Source organism: Myotis davidii, unplaced genomic scaffold, assembly GCF_000327345.1.
Source record: "Myotis davidii unplaced genomic scaffold, ASM32734v1 scaffold508, whole genome shotgun sequence".
NCBI classification, from domain to species: Eukaryota; Metazoa; Chordata; class Mammalia; order Chiroptera; family Vespertilionidae; genus Myotis; species Myotis davidii.
In genome coordinates this window covers 435,373-457,614 of record NW_006299262.1, presented here as the reverse complement: position 1 = coordinate 457,614, position 22,242 = coordinate 435,373, and the positions used below count along the sequence as shown (strand labels likewise).

Genomic DNA, 22,242 nt, shown 5'->3' with positions numbered 1-22,242 from the left:
TTTTTTTTACACTCAAAGAGCAATCTGATTTAACTTTTATATACCACATTTGGTATTATCCTATAAAAATAAGCCTATAAATTGCCATACAAGTTGCCTACAAGTATCCTAATACAAAGGGATTTCCTCTGAAATGCTGGAAGTCAAAGTATACTTTAAAGTTATAGTGATAGGCATCTTTTTATCTATAACCTAGAAAACAGAATAACTAGCTTTATTTTTTGATGCCAACATGAAGATGATCTTTTGTTTTTCTTTTCAACATGCTTTTCTTTCGCTGTATGAAAGTAAAGGAAAAATAGCTCCTTGCCTAATCTTTTTGCATGAGGCTGGGGAAACAAACAAACAAAAAAAACTCGTTTCCAGAGAGTAAATGTAAAAAAAAAAAAATGCAGTTTCAGAACTGAATATGATAAAGATGCAAAATCCCCAAGCATTTTAATAAGTCAGATAAGTCCCGAGACAAGTGCTCACAGCTGAAGCTCAAGCTAACCCAAGATGGCAGGAAGTATGAATGAGGACGGGAGCAAAGAAAACAACCATTAACAGAAGCTACATACGTTTGAAGGTACAGAACCAAAGAAGCATTCTGCAGGCCGACAGGGTTACAGCGAATGGTGTAGTTAATTATTTGTGCCGTGGTGAATGCAGGCCTCCTCCAGTGCAGGAAGATGGAAGATGAGGTGTTAGCCTTGGCATAGAGATGGTGGGGTGGTGGTGGAGGAGGAACCATGCGATCACGAACAGCTATCGAAAAAGACAATGTTAATTTACCTCATGGCGTAACATTGATGGTAGGAAGTGGTAAATGGTAACATCGTTAACACCCCACCCAGTCAGTTGCCTTGAGGTCTCTCTTCCTTGAGAGGTTTGTAGTGGTCTGTTATTCAAATCTGACCAACTCTTCCAGGAATTAGATGAAGAATCAAATATTATCAGTACTTCGATTGTAAAACAGAAGCATGGAGAAGTCAAGCTACCAGCCAAAGGCATTCAGAAAGCCAGCAGTGGACTTAAAACTCGACAGACACCCACTTTAGTAGCAATAAAATCAAACAGCTCTTAGTAGCAATAAAACTGAACAGTAACTGGAAGGAAATAATTAGCCTCAAGGTTGGAGCAGGTAAAAGAAAGTTCAGTATATGTAGGTATTCAGGGTAATTTTTCCCAGTTAAATTTCTTACAGTCTTTTGCATGCAAAAGTAAAACAGGCTCTTATGATTGGATACAGATCACTTAAATATTTACTGAGCGGGTACTTGTTCAAGATGCTATCTTAGGCACCATGGAGGATATAGAGTGATCCCACCACGAAGGCTTCCAAGTAGTAATGAGACTGACACTTCAAGACAGAGGAGGAGAAGGCGTGAGCCATACATAGTGAAACCAGCGACCGTAACTCTTACTTACACACACATCCTGGCGTGCTGACTGTCTGGTCTGCCTGATAACCATCTTCTATGCTGTTGTAAGCCAGCAGCCTCACGTGGTATTTTCTTCTGGGGTCTATGAAGAAACCAACAGGTTAATAACTAGGTCTAGCCATCTAGATGCAAACAAAGGTTCTACATTTTGGTTTTTAAATCTTCTGAATGAATACCAGTTCTAAGTAAAATGAAATTTTCTCTCTCCCTATCCTATACAATGACTCAGCAATTCACCTTAGTATGTCATTACTTTTGTGACTACCAATTATTTTAAATTTTACTTTGCTTAGCCTCACTTCAAACAAGAACAATACTAACACCACTCTTCCTCCTCCTCCTCAACTGAGATAATTTAAAAGATGTCGTTTGGGTGATGAATCACTTATAAGAAGTTACACTATACAGGCATTTTTATTTAGTTATTTGATGGTAAGTTTATTAAAAGCATGAAAATCAAAGTCAGATGTTTCCCCCCCTCAAGGTTAAGTAGGATGACAACTGTCAACCTTTAGCACGTATGAAAATCTTTAGAACCATGTGTTATTTATTTCTAAGCATGACCTTTTCACAAACCTACATTTTCAAGTTGAGAGCTAAATTCACCAAGAAAGATGAGTTGGAGCTCCCTCTACTGGTATTCATTAACTATCACAATCTGAAAACCAAAGTCCATCCCATGCATATTAAAAAAAAAAAAAAAATTCTGGCTTCTGAGAAATAAATGATTATAACATTTAAATGATATACTTTATAAAATATACAAGAAGTTTAATTATATCAATAAATTTAAGTATAACCATTTATAACTACAGAATGCTTGCTTACAGTAAAAATAAATATTATTCAGAAATAATATGTCTTTTTTTCCCTAGCTTTATGGAGGTATAGTTGACAAATAAAAGTCATATATTTTAAGGTGTACAGTTTGATGTTCAATATACATATACACTGTGAAATAATCATTGTAATCAAGCTAATTAACATCCATCATCTCATGTATATGTGGGGAAAACAATACCTACACTCTTAGCAAATTCTAAGTAGACAATAGAATTTTTATAATTATAGTCCCTATGCTATAAATTAGATCTCAAAAAAATTTTTTTTTGTAACTGAAACTTTGTATCCTTTGATTATCTCATCCCATTTCCGCCACCTTCCAACCCTGGCACCCATCTTTCTACTCTGTTTCTGTAAGTTCAACTATATTAGATCCCATATGTAAGTGAGATCACACAGTAATTGTCTTTCTGTGTTTGAATTACTTTACTTAGAATAATGTTCTCTAGGTTAATTGCAAAAAGCAAGATTTCATTCTTTTTAAGGTTCAATAATATTCCTATATGTAGTGTGTGTGTGTATATATATATATATATATATACACACACACACACTACATATATATATTTTTAAAAGATACAGATTTCATTGCCTTTTGGTATAGTACCCAGAAGTAGAAAAACAGTAATCTTTAATAGATATAGCCAATGTGGAAAAGGATTTAGAATTTAAAAAAAGATAATTCTAGAGTGAATTCAAACATTAAAAAAATAAATTAAAAAAAATAAAATGTGAAGTTTATTAAATTCTTCTAGGTAATTTTGTGAGTTTGTATAAATATTTTAGAAATTGATTAACATATTCTAACATTTAATATTAAATTCCATTTAAAAGTTTTCCTAAAATAAAAATATTTATTTCTATTTGTTTTGATAAAATTAAAAACACAAAAAATTTATACAACTTAGAAAATTTCTGTTCTTTCTAGATAAAAAAGTAGGAAGATTAATAACTTCTGACTATAGAAAATGTTTCTCATATACATTATCTTAAGTATCACAAAAACCCTGTAAGATATATTATTCCCATTTATTAAAAACTGTGGTAAAAATGTATTAAGTAGTGTGTCTAATGTCATACAAAGTAGAACCAAGACCTTGTGGATATAACAGTACAGGGCCTTTAAGTTTACACAAATACATGGGCCCTGCCACTGCAGGTTTGTCTCATTATAATGACTTTCAAAACTGAAATATTTTCAAATATTTTATAAAATGATTACTGGAGAACATAGAAACATACTTGGATTTCATCACTCAAATGAACATTTGGCACTGAAATTCTAAGATCCACAAGATTTCGGTTCAGATTAAAGGCTACTTAATTTGAATCTGCTTTTTTTCTTTCTGTTGTTGTTAATCCTCCCCTGAGGGTATTTTTTCCCATTGATTTTTAGAGACAGTGGAAAGGAGGAAGGGAGGGAGGGAAGGAGAGAAAGATCAGTGAGTGTGAGCATCAATAGGTTGCCTCCTGCAGGCACCCCAACCTGGGCTGGGGATCTAACCTGCAACCCAGGTACATGCCCTTGACAGGGGATCAAACCAGTGACCCTTGGCTGTGTGGGCCAGTGCTCTCACCACTGAGCCACATCAGCCAGTGCTGCTTTTTTCTTTCTTTCCTCCTACCATGTTGCTGAACTCATCCGTCAGCTGAATCCTGAGTTCAGTTTTACAAATACTCCCTCTGAAAGGGGACGAATGGAATTCAACAGGCTCTTTGCAACCTAGTTCTTTATAAAGTCACAGTGCCATCTTCAAAAACATTTCTTCATTCTGTCTGTGCTCAGAAGAGTATCTTTAGGGAAGCTTCCTGAGTGTGAGTGAGGTCTTATGTCAGGAAGATAGCAGACACAGAAAAGGAAGGGTGAGACAGAATTAGCCCAAAGTAGCTCACAGCCTCAGGGAGCTGGACACGGATACAGCCCTCCCTCATAGAAAGCTGATTTTGATAAGGGTGTATGAGGGCAGCTGGAGAGATTATTCCTTTTTCTGCGGTGCAATCTATCAACACTTCATGAATACTTCTCTGGAATATTTTTTTAACCCTAAAATGGATTCTTCAAGTTTTCCCTTCTTCCTCTTTAAAAAATGAACTGCTTACACTAAATTTCAAACCCAGAATTAACCTATTTTTTTAAGGGTCAGGCAGAAGCAGAGATGAGAGACAGAGGTGCTCCCTTAAGACCCTCACCACCTGGCTATTTCCCACTCGGCACAGACTCCAATGAGCACTGTGAGGAGGAGCACACCCGGATGCTCATCTGGAACTCGTCCGAGTGGCCCATCAGAACCCTCTCCAGTGCCGGGCTGCTCCCCCTGCTCATTTATAGGAGGTCAGGAAAACGTAAACGAACGAGCAGGCGAATGGAGCACGTGGAGGTGCCCCCAATTCGTTTCTATCCACACACAAAAGGGAAGACGAGAACCAGGATAACTTTGGAAATGATTTTAGTGGGAAAAATAAATAGGACATACTATGTGGAAAACCTAATTTAGAGGGAAAACCCACTCACATTTGTTCACACGGATCCCTTCCTCATGCTCTACAAAGATTCTTGTTTTGAAAAATAAGAAGTTCAGGCTGGGCAAGCTGAGCAGTGGGCCACGTGCATTTGCCACGTGCTTCTGTTAGGTTTTAAAGCATATGACTCCAATCTCAAAATCTAGTCATTATGTCATTTTGGTTTGTTACTCCAGAGACCCAGGCACAACCTGGCTTATTCTGGTTCACCACTTTGTTAAAAATTTGATTTCATATACTGTCTGCAAATTGAAGAGGGGACTCAGGGGCCAAGGTCCGCAAATAATGTTGAGATGAGCATTATCAGGCAGTAAGACTCATTAACTAAGAAAGAAGACAGAGAACAGCTACCCAGTTAACAAATGGTCTCATAGAGTAAAAAAATTAGCTTAGGAACAATATATTAAAGACAGTTAAATGCACACACCATGTGCCTCAGCTTAAGGAGCACTAATCCTTAAACTCTGCAGTTCTGCAAAGACCCTCTAATACGTGGGGGACAAAGCAGAGACCCAGGACCAACCCTGCAGGGCCACAGGAACCCGTTCCCACGGTCTGTTACAAGCTCTTCTTGAGTTAAGTGTCACCACACCACATATGTGGTGCTTGGTTACGGAGACTCAGCAGAGTTGGGCTATGTGGTTTAGGGGGAAAACAGCAGAGTCAGGAAGAGCAGCCACAAAGAACAATGCAGACCTTCTCAAAGCTAAGCGAGGGAAGGAGGAGGAAGAGACAGAGTGGAGAAACTTGGTCCCAGATTCTTCAAAACTTAAAATAAGGGGTATTAAAATCACTCCTCAACAGGGCTAACTCTTAACGATCCCAGTGCTGATAGCTCACCTAGCGTTTGGATCTATGGTTAAAGTTGCTTAAAGGTTTAGCAATATATAAAGATGAAGGGTCAAGAAAGAAAGGTCAAATTAATTTAACAGAAATTGGACTCTAAATGTTTTCATTCCTAACTATGGAGGGTCAGCTTAAGCTAACAAAATCGTGGTCCCAGCCAAATTAACTTTCTTTATTAGGCAGGCAGCCTTTGGCCAAAATATGAGGCTCTCCTTCTTGAAGCACTGGAATAGCTCTACACTGGCCAAAATATGAGGCTCTCCTTCTTGAAGCATTGGAATAGCTCTACACTTTATCTTTACTCCACTGGCTGCAGGACTTGCCTCACTTCTGTGCTTTCTGATTCACTGTCACCACTAGCTCTTCTTCTTGAGTTTGTTTCATATAGGATCTAATCAGAACCAGAAGTCTGGTTGGTCAAGAAAGAGTTCAAGGTATAAATAAACAATGATCAGGTGACTCCTAAAAACCAGGGACTGACCCTCGCCAGTTTGGCTCAGTGGATAAGAGTGTCGGCCTGAGGACTAAAAGGTCTCAGGTTTGATTCCAGGCAAGTACTTCTACTCTGGTTGCAGGCACGGCCAGTTTGGCTCAGTGGATAAGAGTGTCGGCCTGAGGACTAAAAGGTCTCGGGTTTGATTCCAGGCAAGTACTTCTACTTCGGTTGCAGGCACGTTCCCCAGCCCTGGTTGGGACGCATGTGGGAGGCAACCAATTGATGTGTCTCTCTCTCATCAATGTTTCTCTCTCTGTGTCTCTCCCCCTTCCTTCTACTCTCTCGAAAAATCAATGGAAAAAAATATCCTCTGCTGAGAATTAACAACAACAAAAATCAGGCACTGTATGAAAGGCTCAAGGATTAGAAAGACATAGCCCTTGCTTTTAATTTCAATCTTCCAAAGGAGACAGACTGATAAATGAACACTCTGTGTTATTTACTAACTGCATAACCTGTTCAGACACACAGGGTCTAGAATCCAGACTATCAGCAAATTAACAATGAGCACACACTGAAGCTGAGTTCTAACTACTCTCTGTTCTCATTAATGTTCCCTAGTGCATGGAGCAGGCAAGGCACTCAAGCGTCTGACATACACGTATGACAACGTGCTGTTTGTTCATGACCACTAAGAGCGTGCTGTTTGAGCGACCATGTCACATGGTGTATAATCCTCTCAGTGTCAAGTCCACCTTCACCCACATCTTCCATATTAATCCAGTAATTCCTCATCTGCTAACAAAGAAACAACCTGGTGATAAATGCTTTGGAAAATCCTAATAGGTTTCTTCCCTAATGAAAGAATGGTTTCATAAATGGGAAATATGAAAGAGTTTGAGGACTAGCGTTAGAAGCAGCAAGCAGATGGAAACAACAAATTAATTCACTGTTAATTATATCCAGTTTTAACAATTAGGTTTTTATTATTCTCAGCAACTACAGCTCAGAACAGATCAAGAAAATGAGACTCCCTGTAATGCCAATATTTCTTAAAGATGCGTTTCAAGAACCTAATTCCATTCTAAAATTTTATGACTCAACAACAGAAGTATATTAGCTGCATTTTTAACATATTAAGTAACCTACTAAAAACTCTGTTAGTAAACATCCCCATTTTTCATTGCAACTTGTTCCTAAAGACCACAAGACAACAATAAACCCACAGCGTCCAGTGTTTTACACGAGTAACTTGTGTTTCTGCTCTCTATCACTAGGTGGCATCGGTGTACCTCTCTGAAGGGTGTGATGGCCCCACTCATTTAGCTGTGAAGGTGGGAGCTATTCATACACCAGCTGAAACTGATGAAGGAGCAATTCAAAACAGGTCCACATGAAATACAGCTATTGCTTAAATTTCTTCAAATGAAAGACTTCATGCAAAGCAGTGAAAAGGGAGAAGGGCTCCCTTGGCTCAGTGTTTGTCAAATGAACTTAAAAAACCCTGTGAGCTAGGTAGCGTTTTTGTCCCCTGACCTTTACAAAGGAGGATGCTGAGACAAACAGGTAAGAATTCTGACTTCTAATGAGTCAGTGCTACTAAGAAGCAAAGAGACAGTCTAGCAATAACAACATCATTAATAATGACATACTGATAAAAAACAATACGCTGATATAAATATCAATAGTGATGATGTAAAATACGCTTAGCATCCCATGACTCCTAATCCCGGCTCCCTCTCACACAGAAGGATAGGTTGGTGCAGTGATTCAAGCACAGACTCTGGAACCAGACTACCTAGGTTTGAATTGAGTTTCCTCATCTATTAAATGGGAACTAAACGAATTTGTATTTGTAAAGTGCTTAGAAAAAACGTCTAGCAACTGGTAGAAATGTTTTAGTGCTAAATACGTAAGTGTAGAGGAGGGAAGTGGTGTGAAAATGAGGGGATTTGGATTTTAATCTTGGATTTAGTAGTCATGTGGCTGCAAACTGGGCCTCTCCTAGAACTCAGTTTCCTCATCTTTAAGATTAGGAAGTTGAAAAATACCAGTTGTTCTCAAATTTGTTTAGGTAACAGTGTATTGGGGAAGTGAAGACAAAGGTACAAGTACCATGCAAGATAGGAGGAGATTTGCTAAAACTCCAAGGAGCCCAGCGGGTGTGGCTCAGTGGATGAGTGTAGACCTGTGGACCAAGATGTCACAGTTTGATTCCTGGTCAAGGCACATGCCTGGGTTTCAGGTTTGATCCCTAGTAGGGGGTGTGCAGGAGGCAGCCGATCAATGATTCTCTCCCATCATTGAAGTTTCTCTCTCTCTCCCCCTCTCCTTTTCTCTCTGAAATATATATATATATATATATCTCCCCAAGGGAATTAAAAAAAGAGGGAATGATTATTAGTTTGGGGGTTGAGGAGGGCTTCAAAAAAGTGCATTTGAGCAGAATTTGACCTTTTCCATGGCAAGCATGGAAAAGAAGAGATCGAGGCCAGGAGAAGAGTATAAGCAAAGGCTCAGGGCCAGGAACACCTGGATCAGGGATGAGTAACAGGAGAGAGTTCCCTAAAGGGTACAGGAGTGAGGGTCACATAGAAAAGTGAGACTGGGGGCAGATCACAGAGTTTTGAGAGTCAGACTAGGCACTGCAGATTGTATTACATACATTCAGAAGACAGCTGACTAAATGGAACAGTGGAGAGAAGGGATTGATGAGAAGAAGAAAGCTCCCAAGTTACCAGCAGAACTGGAAGAGGATATGCTTGGGAGAGCCAATGCCTGTTGAGTCAGAGGTGCCGGGAGAACATTCAAGTGGAGCTGACCAGCGGGTGATTAAAAAGGCTGCATTACCGTGGCCCGTGTGCTAAGTGGTTAGAGTGTCGGCCGGCCCACAGAAGGGTCATGGGTTCCCCAATTCTGATCAAGGGCACGTACCTGGGTTGCAGGTTCAATCCCTGGCCCTGGTCGGGATGTGTGGGGGAGGCAACTGATCAATGTATTTCACATCAATGCCTCTCTTTCTCTCTCTCCCTCTCCCCCCCACCCCATTCCCTCTCTCTCTTAAAACCAATGGAAAAAAATCTTCTTGGGTGAGGATTAACAACAACAAAAAAAGTGCTGCATGGAGCCAGCAGTTAGGATGGAGAGGCACACTCAGCAGTCACCCATGGAGGAGGGGTGCCAAGGGAGGGAAAGGACAGCAGGGACTCCAAACCTGGAGCTGAGAGGGGAAGTGGTCTTAAAGAGTCATGAGGAAACCCAGGAAGGTTAAAATCCCACAGAAGCCAAGAGAAGGAGATTGGTATACTGGACAATGTCCAATATAGCAAAGAAATCACCAAGGGTAAGAATGACATCTGGTATGTAGGTCCTTTAACAGAGTAAATTCATTAGCAGGGCTGGGGGAGGCGGAAAACATGGAGGGGCAAGGAGGTTCTGGGTCATTGGAGAAAGAGCTATAAAGGGGAATGAAAATGAATTATCTTCTGATATGTACCTAGACGTTAACAGTGGTCTCTATCTCTATCTGCTAGAAGTTTTAGTTATGTTGCTTCCTGTATTTCCATGTGTTCTACAATAAATATGAATTTCTTTGTTAATAAAGTAGTTGGGGAAAATGTATTATTTTTTATATGCCAACAGCTAATATGTACTTTATATGCACTATCTTAAATAATCCTTACTACAACCCTATAAAATATGATTATTTTTATTTTATAGATAAGGATACTGTTACATAACTAAACTAACTTTCCTTTAAGAATCATTTTTCTATATACAGGGTGAAGCAAAAGTAGGTTTAGCGTTGTATGCTAAATACAGTTTTATTCTTGTATAATTAATTAGTTATTGAATTATTTTCCACACAAACAACTGCAATCCTACTTTTGCCCCACACTGTAAAATATCCAAAAAATGTATTTTAAACTTCCCTGGTTCTTTAGAATGCTGGAATTAACTGGAATTTTTTTGATGCTCTAAAACCATCCTTGTGAGTATCAATTATATCTTCTACAATATAAGAGTAGTATTTTTTTTTAAACTTATTTTTCTTGGCCTTCAGCTCCAATTCTATGTTTCTAGGCCTATTTTATAAGTCAGGTCCATATAATCACTAACGTTTGAAAAAAAAATCACAACATGTTAGAACATGTGTAAATTAAGAGAATAACACTAAAGAATGGCATCCTCTCCTGCCGAGTGGCTTTGTGATATAAACCCCTTTTTTGCCGCGCTACCAGGTTTTAGGTTATGATTGAAAGATGCCAGGTTGTAGGCCCTGAATAAGCGGGTGATATTAATGTACATGGAAAGGTAATTAAATACACAGTAGAGCAAAGTCAGAATAATCAAAGATGTAACCATTACGGAATAAATTAATTTTATTTTAAGGAGAAAACATTTAAGAATTCCAGTCCTATCAGATTTTGCTCATTGTTCTGCCCTTACACTTCAAGCTGTACAAGGTAAAACTAATAGGCTCATTTAGTAGGAAGTACCCACACCCCACACCAAACCTCCCCGCAAACACTATGAAGACCAAATGTTCTGATTGGAAATGAACTCAGACAGTAAAACTGATGGGCATCAATTCCAATTTTATGACTTCTTTGTTGTAATACTAACATATCTAGACGTTTGTTTTTCTGGAAAACGCATAGTAGAAAACATTTTTTTGCCAAGTGTTTAGCTGTGGACCAATAACAATAGGAGACAATACTGGAGTCATGAACAGCAGGCCTTTGTCTCCTCCAGCTGCTGCTTGTTGGTGAGGCTCCAGAGGCCTTGAAAAGAGCCAGGCCAGAGTGGACAGGTCAGGGGTAGGTAAACTTAAGAGGAAACTGAGGTCAGGACCATGAGAAACCTTTACCCCCTCAGGAGTCGCTCCATCTTTGATATTTCTAAAATTCAAATCTGGGGAGGACTTCTTAAGCTCTATTTTCCATCCTTCTACGGAAACTTCTCAGGTGGTGGCAAAACCAATCCGCCCAGTACCAAAAGAAGATAAAGCAATCCCACCTACTTTAGGACAGTCCCTGCCACTTGCTTGGTACACAGATAAGGAACATGCCGGAGTGGCTTAATACAATGTCTTAAGAAAACACAAAGCATTACTTTAAAAATTACTATGCACTACTTTGAATTATTTACTTAAAATACTGCTACAGAAAGGCTTTACTTTTATTAGTGTCACATTATTGTTTCACAGCATTAAAAACAGTTAATAAATTAGAGTACACATGCAAAGGTAAGGAGCAACCTGAAAATTTGCTGTTGTAAGGTCACCATCCGTGAAGTCTGAAAATGTTCAAGTGAGGCATGCTCAGAGTAAGTGAGAATATGAAACGCTGAAGGATGCTACCTCGTGTCTCTGGCCAAATGTCCATTTTTAATAAAATCTTTTGTGCCACAAGGTTTTGTGTGAGTCTTTTCAGGCCTATTGTTCCCCCGCAGTCCAACTGAAGAGCGCCTTGGTCGGGCGAGCCAGGGTGACTGCACTGCCCCCAAGCCGGTCCCCCTCACACAATACCCCCACATAATGATTCAGAGCAGAGACCGGCAGTGAGGGCTGCTGTGACACCTGGGTCATGGCCTCTGACACAGACCTGGGGCCAGCGCAAGTCTGGTCCAGCGGCAGAGGAGCAGGAAAAATGCTGCGGGGGATGGGTGGGAAAGGCAAGCGGAGCGAAACACTCCGCTTTACCGAAAACACAAGTCACACTTAAACGTCACCTGCCTTCAAGTTATCCAAACGTTGGAAGGCCTGCTGTGTTTCTCCCCCCTAAACAGTAATAAGATTGGGGGAGCAGGTCTTTCCTAAAAGGGGATTCTTTGTCTTGTATCATCAGACTAATGTTAGAATGAAAAAGTTAATTCACGATGCTTAAAATAATTATGCCTTACGTGAATGTACTCACATGCTAACTTAAAAACAGAGGTGTTTTTTTTAGCTGAAAGAATGTAAATTTTACTTAAACTTAGGTTAAAATTCATTCTCCTTTTGTTTAGAAATTGAATTTTTGTAAGGGATTGTGAATCATAAGCATTTTTTACTATTTGCCTTACAACTTTTTTAAGGCAGTATTGTTCATGAGCACTATGGCAACATGTTATAAATTTGTTCTGTGATAATGTAGAGTATTTGAGTGTAAAGTAGACAGAATGGCAGATGGAGTGGGCAATCCCTTTCCCGCCCAATTTTCCCTGTTTTCTGCACAGCAACTCTCTCAGAAAGCTCATGGTAGGGTTATTTGTCTAAACCTGAAATGACTCAGTCCCTTTTGTTCTGCCCCCCTGAAGGGCCTTAAGACAAACAACCTCTCTCACTCCCAGTAAAAACATCCCCTCTCCTACTAAGTTTAGGATAATTTAGATGAACTTTCTTTGTAAGTGACATGTGAGTCAGTTGCCAAAATAAGTATGTCCTATTGATAATCTCTATTTTAACATCTGCTAAATGGATTGTTTTATAAAATCCGGAAGCATAAAGCTTTCCCAATCATATCATGTTCAGTAGTATTCTGATCATGTTATTTCTCTTTTAACCATGAGATTACATTTCTATATATCTATCAGGCTTTTAGGACTTCTTTTAAAAACTATTTTTCATTTTTGACAAATGTATTACTTGAGGCTGTCTGGGCACAAAAATACCTGGGGTTGAAGATGTCTACTTGAACACTGCCATGAGTGAATCTAATTTCAAACACTGAAAAACAAATCTGAAAGCGATACTGGAGGCCCCACAAACAGTTTTTGTTTTTTCCGGTGACAATTCTTTCCCTTTGTGAACCCCCAGGGAAGAAAGGCCCCTCGCTGGTCCACCCATAAGATGAGTGAACACTGCCGCTGAGTCTCTCCCCAGACACCATCAGCGAATGGAATCATGCCGAGTGAGGGTGAGCAGTTGCTGTCTCCTTGAGGGTGTGGGGATGAAAGGGAGACTCCGAAAGAGAGCGGCTTTCACTGTCCTAAAAATGTATGATGGCTTCATGTGAACAGTACTGAGTGTGGTCCACACATATGTTCCTGAATGAATTAAAAGTGAATAAAATGAAGCGATTTCTGATTTTAAAAATTTATAATTATAATACAAGTAAGTGTTAGAATGGAGGTGGGTGGTGCAGTCTCCTAGGACAATAAAGAGGCTATAGAATTTACAAGTGTTGTTTACTTAAGAAAGTGAAATAAATTCCTTTGGCTATGTTGATATTCCTTTCAAGAGCAATCCTTACCCTAAAAGCACCCAAAATACTTGACTTATGCTACTGTACTTGGCTTAGCATTTGTTTAAGTAGCTGCTCTGTCTGCTAACACTGTCCGTCTGACATACATCATTGCCTTACAAACAATATTTTTATAGACTGACAGAGAGCGCCTATTCATGACAGCCAAACTGCCCCTGAAGCCATGAAATAAATTTCCTTCCAGGACTAACATTTCTCCATCTCACTGTCATGGGCTCACCATGCCATTTTGACCCTTTTGTGAGGCAACATGAAAATACCATCTATCATCTCCTGAACCACGGCGACTTGGTCGGAGGTGCACAGTTTCATTGCAAAAACATCTGTGGTTTGATAACCATTCCTCCAAATCTCGGTCCTCAGCAGTGAAAAGCATGCTTGCGAGATGGGAAAGATGCAGGTAGACAGCTTGAAGCCAATCTTAAATTTCTCCTCAAGTGGGAAACGCAAGCTGATGAAATATCGGCTTCATCAATCACAGAAGTAAAGCATGATTGTGGTATTTATTTATGCCTCTTTAGAACGCACAAGAAGCACCATGTCACCAGAATTTATTGAAACTCTGCTGAATGTGTCACTCTGACATCAATTTTAGTGTTAGCAGATAAGAGAATTCTGGGAGTTTTTTGATACAAGTAGCTCAGGGTGCAGGTTGTTGCCATGTTAAATGGCTACAAACAATCTATTCAAATTCTATACAAACCTTAAATCTTTCAGGAAAGTATTAAAAATATCTTAAAATGCTTTTCACACATGTGATAGGGAATCTCAAATAATGTGAGTACATAGAGTGAAACCAAAAGGATTTCCTGATAATATATTCAACAGAAGAATTAAAGTTTCTTATATTCACTGTTATTTTAAAAGTGCTGTTGTTTTAACCATGAGCATAATCACTATAAAATCATTCCTCATTTGTAGCTTCTATGGTTCTGTAGGGTCAAAATTAAGGCCCATCTGCCACAATTTCTATTCTGAAACCAAAGGTCATTTTATGAAAAGAGTAGGATGGAGGGTGTTCAAGAAAAGGAAACACTAAAAATCATCATACTTGGCCATCCAGATGGAGGAAGGTGAAAGTTCAAAAACTATTTTAATTGTTTCCTCCACTAATATCTCTAGGTCATCCAAAACCCAGTAACTTGTTAAATGACCCTAGAAACTACAGGAATCTTCTTTCCTTATTATCTTAAGTCATTGTTAAGCATAAGTTAGTATGGATTTTCAATATATAGATTCACAGAGAATCTCCAACAATTTGAGCATATAGAGTTTTTCTGGAGGTACTGTATTTCAAGAATTTAATTATTATATTACAATCTTCTTCTAATAATGAAACTGTCCTGTGCCCCATAGCTAACAATGTTTGTAGTCTTCTCTGGCTACAAGGAAGTGAACAGCTAGGCGTTCCTAAAGCAATTGCACAGAACCTTATACAACAAAGAATCCATAATCCTAGTTTCATTGACTTTCCCATCTTTATCTTTGAACCAACTTCTTCATTTAGGCATATCCAATTAAAAATACTTCACTGTTTCTTCTCATTATGATAGAATATATGTTTATTATAGAAAATTTGTAAAACGTAGACAACTAAAATAAAATATCCTTAGTACCAGCACCCAGAGATAAGCACTGTGAACATTGGGTTGTATGTTGTTGTTGTTGTGGTTTTCATGCCCTTCCCTATCCATTTGCACACCTACTCAGTATTTTTTGTATTTTATAATCTTTTTTCCTTTTTCTTTTTCTTTTAATTCTCACCCGAGGATATGTTTAATGAGTTTAGACAGAGAGGAAGGGAGAGAGTAAGAAACAGGGATGTGAGAGAGAAACATATGCTCCCATCAACTGAGCCACTTGGTCGGGGCATAGCTGCTTTTTTCCACTTAGCATACTGCGAACAACTATTCATGCTATTTAATATTCTTCCAAAACATTCCTTCCAATGTCCACATTTATTCAAATGGGATGGATTACCAAAGTTTATTTTATTAAACCTCTGTAGTTGAGTTTTTGGGTTTTCTCCAGTTTTTCAAAATTACAAATGACTGTACACTACAGTGAACATCCTTAAGGTTAAATGCTTGTGCGTGTTCCTTATTATTTTCTCCTGATAGGTGTCTATAATGGAATTCCTAGGTAAAGGAGTATGCGTATTACAGCTGCCCTGCCTCCCCTTGGGGTGTTGCCCAATTATCCCTAGTAAAGTTGTGCATCAATTTAAACTCTCTCGGTATGAGTGCTCTTAAATCCCAAACCCTTACCAATATTGGGCCTTATACCACCTATTTGTTTTATATTTTGTTGAATTTTTTTAAAATATATTTTATTGATTTTTTACAGAGAGGAAGGGAGAGGGATAGAGACTTAGAAACATCGATGAGAGAGAAACATTGATCAGCTGCCTCCTGCACACTCCCTACCGGGGATGTACCGGCAACCAAGGTACATGCCCTTGATCGGAATCGAACCTGGGACCTCTCAGTCCGCAGGCCGCCGCTCTATCCACTGAGCCAAACCGGTTAGGGCTATTTTGTTGAATTTTGTGTTTCTGTATTGTTAGTCCAAATCTTTCTTAGAAGGAAGCAGAATATATGTACATTTGAAATAATGACTAGCTAGATGCATTGACACAATCTACCAGGGAAGATGAATAATCATGCCAAATGTGCTGCCTACTGTCTGCACAGGTTTCAAAAGTTATTGTTTACATCCTGGGAGGCTGAGAAAGTTGATGTCATTTTAACCTTCAGCTGAGGCAACTGCTCCATATTCTATGACAAACCAAGGTGAGTGCCAATGGAGTCAGCTATCTTGGCTAATTCAACATCAGTTTCTCAGAGAATCCTACGCTGATCCCCTACCTTTAACCTATAAAGTGTCCCCTATAACATGGCCTTATAACTCCCGATTTTCCATGCCAGCACTTATTAAAGTTTGTAATTATAATTTATGAGATGATCTGATTAATGTTCATTTCCTTTTCTGGACTGTAAAGCTTCATAACTGCCATAGTTAGAAATACCCGATCCTCTAATTTAGAATAGTGGTGTCCAAACTGTTTTATTTCACCCTCTATTAATAAAGTTTTTCTAGCCTGCATACTCAGCACATATACCTTTATTTACTTAGTAGAGGCCCGATGAACGAAATTCGTGCAAGAGTAGGCTGCTGGCTCCGCCTTCCCTCTGGCACTCAGGACCCAGGCTTCCCTTGCAGCCCAGGCTTCGTCTGGAAGGTCACCAGGAAGGACATCCGGTCTAATTAGCATATTATGCTTTTATTATTATAGATAACATGTACCTGTGTGACTGTCCTGTTATGTACATTGTAAAACAAACATACCAAATATTTTTAAAGGCTAATATAAAAAAATATTTTCCTCTGGCAATAAATGGCCTGTCTTGCAGCTCTTTCAACTCCATGGAGTAATTAGTACAAAGCTTAAAACTTCATTTGCATTAACTACGTTTTTAAAAAACAAGCTTAAAACAAAAAACAAAGCACAACTCACAAGTATAATTAGTGCAATACAGCAAATGCTTTTCTTCTATCCTCCTTGAAGTTGCTTTCATGTGCTAATGTGGCATTTTAAAAAAAAAGTCCTCTTTTTTTTAACCTACTTAGATCTTTAAGGACCTCACACATCTAAAGGTTCTTTACATTCACCAGAAACTTCCAGAGTGGTTTGAGAGTTGACATGCACTGTGATTAATGGACAGTATTGATTTAATTTCCTACAAAAAGGTTTCCCCTTATGTTAGAAAATTATTGTTTGTAAGTCATGTCAAGCATTTTATTATTCTTACAGATTCTTAAAACTAGGAAAATAAAAAATTTACTGAAGTTTTTCCTTCATTCATAAAAATACCAATTGAAAGTTCTGGCCTATTCAACAATCAAGAGCTGATCAATAACTATGAGCACCTTCCTGATACCAAGGAAACACTGCTTTTATTTGCTATCATTTTAATGAGGTTTTATCAGCTCATGTCGAAAGGAAGCGGAGAATAAAACAGTGAAATCAATTTAATAAACTTCAAAATGTAAATACAAAGTGCTGTAGAGAATACTGAGGTATTTTAGGAGAGATTTTCATAAAGCTAAATATTCAATGGAAAGCTATTAGTTAAATAAATATTACCAGTATAGACGTGAACATCATTAAATTGTAAAGCTTCTTCAGATGTCTTCATCTGAATTGTCATTTGGAACCAAATTAAAAAGTCTTCTTCGGAAGACAAATATGAACCTAATTTTGTTCTCATGTACGTTTCATATTTTGTATCTGAAGAAAAACTTGAGTTGACATATAAAGAGATAAACAACTGGTATTTTGATAGCGCCTGTTTTTGTTTTTAATTTCTGTTGTTTTGCTTTCCCTAAAGAAAAGGTATTTCAGGTGGACATTTAACTTGAGAGAGCTGGCTGGAAGGGGTGTTTGCTAAGAAGGAGACAGAGAAGGATGCTTTGCCCAGGGCATCCTGACTAACTACTCTAACATCAGACCCCAGACCTAAAGTGACACAAACGTAAGTCTAGAAACACAGCACAATCGGTATTTCACTTTATAGACTAGTAAAGAACATAGCCGCCTGAAACCATGGAACTTCCTCATCCTGCTTATTTTCTCCATCTCCACGGGGGCCGTACTTTATTTGGGGTTCTTTTCAGGCAGGCATGTGAAGTGAGGCTCCGCAAGTACTGTAAATCCTCCCCCAGAGCCGGAGGTCAAAGGGTTATCTCTGCTATGTGGTTTTAGGGTTTTCTTTACTCTTCTTTCTTCTTTTTTTTTTCTTTCTTTTTAAGCCAAGAAAACAAAAACGTATGCATCTGAATCACAGCAAGCTAATTTAGGTACTGAAAAAGTTTCTTTTCTACACATGAAATGCTTTCTCAAGAAAACCACTGAATATCAACTTTTCAGGCATCCCACAAAGAGAAACCAGATGCAACCGAGCCCCCTCCCATCACCATTGTCTGCTAGAAAACTTGCCACACAGCTGCTAAAGCAGTAAAACAACTTCAAACCTACAAATGTGACGACCATTTAGGCAAAAGCATCAATTTCAGTTCTCGGAAAAAAACAACAACTCTTGCTTTATCTTAAAAAAATAAAAAGGGAGTAGCTTTGTATTATTTTTGTTCATGAATTAGACCTAATTTAATAACAAGCCAGATGTTTTTCAGAGAGCTTTCCATGTTTTAGAGCTTTTCAAAGGTGATGACTATTCAAGATCAAGAATATAAAAGTCCAGGAAAAACCATCAACATTCTTTTCCCAATTATTTTTGGGGGTTTGACATGGAAAGTTGAACCTTATTACATTTTTAAAGGTATTGAAAAAATGTTTAAGAAAAGTATAGTTTCTTATTGCTGCCATCCTTCTCTATCTCCAAGATGATATTTTAAAAGTGGAAAATAAAATTGTTAGGTGTAACACCCCATAGGAGGCCATTCATACAAGGCTGATACAGTACAATATAGAGCAAAGGAGGAAAAGGCATTTATCCTTTCAGGGGACACTGTCCTTCATTTTCATGCTTTGTGCAATCCTCTGAATTTAAGAGGCAGAAATGCAAATTAAGCAGTACTGCTATTGCAGTCAACTGGATTACAAAAAAAGTTTAAAAAGCCTTTCAAACATTGAAGACTGTAAAGTATCTCCTGGGCTTTGTTGCAAGATTCAGTTTGGAATCTGCCAACTTTATTTCTCCCATAACAGGGCAGCAATGATTTGCCCGATTCCCTGATTTGCTCCTTTCTTTCTTATTTAAAATTTCTCTATCTTTTGTAGCAAGTAGAAGAAACGGACACATGTTTACAATTGCACCAAATTAAGAATATAAACATGAGCTATCTATATGGGAAGCATTTTGGTTTCCTGAGGTCTATAAAGATAACTTAAAAAAAGAGACTGTACTGAAGGTTACAACTCAAAAAGTGATAATGTTCAAAGTTTCACATGGAGAAATTTCAGTGAGACTTGTTGGATGTGCCCACTTTCCTGGAAATGACCTAATGTCCTTGGGTTTTACAATGACACCGACAGTGGTTTCTTATGCTCAAGTCTTTGTTAGTTCAGCTTCCTTCAAGGTAGCAAAGCCAGGAAGATGCCAGGGTCCCTTGGAGTGGGATGGCATCAGCGTGTAGTTTTAACTCTCAACTTCTCTGCCTTCCTTCAATGACTCCCTGTCTCAGATCTTATGACATCTAAGCCCGTGTATTAAGCTGCTATAGACACCCCTACCAGGACACCAACCTTTCCAGCCCAACACAATCGAGGCTGAACTCAATAGCCTCCACTACTCCCAACCTGGTCTTGCTTCTGAAAGGCCTATTCCAATTGATGTTGGAGGGTCACTCCAGCTTCTTCCTCCACCTCATCACATTTACAAACCTCTAACAGTTACTGAGCAGTTACTAGGTACCAATGCACTGTGCTGAGGGTTCCATGTGCACTAGCACATTTAGTCCTCAATATCCTAGACACTGACAACAGACAGAGGTTCATGGAGGGAGAGCTAAGATTCAAACTCTGGTCATTTGATCTCAAAACACGCAGTCTCCTATTTTAATTTTTAAATGTAAGTCCACTAAATTTATATACTTCTTTTTGGTGTACAGTTCTATTTAATAGATGCACAGATTTGTGGAGCCACCACCACGAAGGATATACAGAACAATCCCATCACATCAAGAAGCTGTCACTTCGTAATTAAAGCCTGCCCCCACCTAACACATGGCAATCACTGATCTGGCCTCCATGCCTGTAGTTTCGACTTTTCGAGAATGTCGTATACATGAAAGCATGCAGAATGTAACCTTTTGAGACTGGCTTCTTTCACTCAGCATGCCATTGATATTCATCTACAAATTGTTCTGTACAGTTCATTGCTTTTTGGCTGGTGAGAAGTATTCAATTGTATGGATATACTGCAACCTATTTATTTGTTGTTCCTAGTTTGGGGGGATTATGAGTAGAGCTCTATATACTGTCTATAGGTTTTTGTGTGAACTTATGTTTTCATTTTTCTGGAGTAAACACCTAGGATGGCCTTGCTGGGTCACATGGCACAGACATGTTTTAACTTTGTGAGAAAGTTAAACTAAACTGTTTTCCCAGAGTGGCTGTGCCATTTGGCATTCCTATAGTAATGCGTAAGAGTTCCAGGTGTCCTGCGTCCATGCTAGCTCTTTTATTGGCATTTTTGGGCATTTAAACACTTTTTGTCATTCTGATAGGTATGTAGTGGTACCTTATTTCAATTTTAAAATTTGCATTTCCCCAATGGCTAATGGTGTTGAGCATCTTTTCATAGATCCCTTCGGTATAAACCCTATATCTGAAGGCCTCTTATCAGGCCCATATGTAATCAGTCAAGTCCTACTTATTCTAAGCTTAAAGTAACTTCACATCTGCCTTCCCTCCAATGAACTACCACCTTAGTTTGCACCTCATCATCTTAGATTACAACCATCTTATTGATTTCCTGTCTTCAGTAGCCCCCTCCCTGGCCTATCCTCACTGCATTCTCTAAGCCTATCCTCTGTGATATTGATAGTTATTCTTCTAAAATAAGCCGTGTCACTTTCTCACTGGAAAACTTTGATGGCTCCACATTGCTTATTTTATTTTACTTTTTTCCAACCTTTAATTTCGTTATTGATTAAGGTATTACCTATGTGACCTCATTCCCTCCCATAAACCGCCCCCCCCACACTCATACCCTCGCCCCCCTGTTGTCTGTGTCCATTGGTTGGGCTTATATGCATGCATACAAGTCCTTTGGTTGATCCACATTGCTTATTTTATAGGACAAAGACCGAATCATTTATTAGGGTACACAAGGGCCCTATTTAACTCTATAGTTTTAGTCCCTACATCTCTTATCTATGCAACCCATGTTTTAGCCATGGCAAACAAATAAGGCTAGCTCTTTAATATTTTCACATTTTAAGCTCCTATGATTGGAATGATTTTTCTCCATTCTCTAAATAGGCAAACTATTCTTTTTTGGCAAACTATTCTTCATCATTCAATACATTAGCCATTTATCCTCTGTGCTCCCAAAACACGCTGACTATATCTCAGTTTCATCTATGAATGCTGATAGGTCTTCCATGCCAAGCTTATTCCTTGAGCCCAATTTGGGGACTGGTAGAGGTTCTGTGTATTCAATCAATATACACTAACTTTTAAAAAAAGAATATATATACACACACACACACACACACATATAGATATTTCAGAGAGAGAGAGAGAGAGAGAGAGAGAGAGAGAGAGAGAGAGAGAGAGAGAGAGAGAGAGAGAGAGAGAGAGAGAGAGAGAGAGAGAGAGAGAGAGAGAGAGAGAGAGAGAGAGAGAGAGAGAGAGAGAGACATCAATGATAAGAGAGAATCATTGATCAGATGCCTCCTGCATGCCCCACACTGGGGACTGAGCCCACAACTGGCATGTGCCCTGACCAGGAATCCAACCATGACCTCCTGGCTCATAGGCTGATGCTCAACCACTGAGCAATACCAGCTGGGCTAAATTTTAAATTTTAAGAATGGGAAGAAACTTGTTAAAATTCATAATCAGGGTGGGGTAAACTTTAATATTAAAATTTTATGAAACAAGATATGACAACTAAATATAGACATAGATAGCAATTTAATGTTATTAAACCAAGTAGTTCTACATCTCTATATAATAAAAGCCCAGCGACCGTTATGGTGGAACGACCAGAATGATCCGTCGCTATGATGTGCACTGACCACCAGGGGGCAGACGCTCAACACAGGAGCCAGGCTAACGACTGGCAAGCGCAGCGACAGTGGCAGGAGCCTCTCTCACCTCCATGACAGCAATGACAGCACTAAGGAGCTGTGAGCCAAGCAGTGAGCCCAGCGGGCGGTCAGGAGTAAGCAGGCAGGT

At 38.9% G+C, this 22,242-nt stretch overlaps 1 protein-coding gene across 1 annotated transcript in view; it reads right to left on the bottom strand.

The window, feature by feature from the left end:
* Nucleotides 1-560: 560 nt before the first annotated feature.
* LOC102762022 (protogenin) overlaps nucleotides 561-22,242 on the bottom strand; it is a gene marked incomplete at its 3' end in the record, with an annotated part of 40,500 nt that continues 18,818 nt past the window's right edge. The window contains exons 5-6 of the mRNA XM_015571146.1: nucleotides 1,411-1,506; nucleotides 561-747 (exon numbers count right to left, since the gene is read on the bottom strand). Of these exons, the coding sequence (XP_015426632.1) occupies nucleotides 561-747; nucleotides 1,411-1,506 (283 nt within the window). The remainder of the gene's footprint in view (nucleotides 748-1,410; nucleotides 1,507-22,242) is intronic.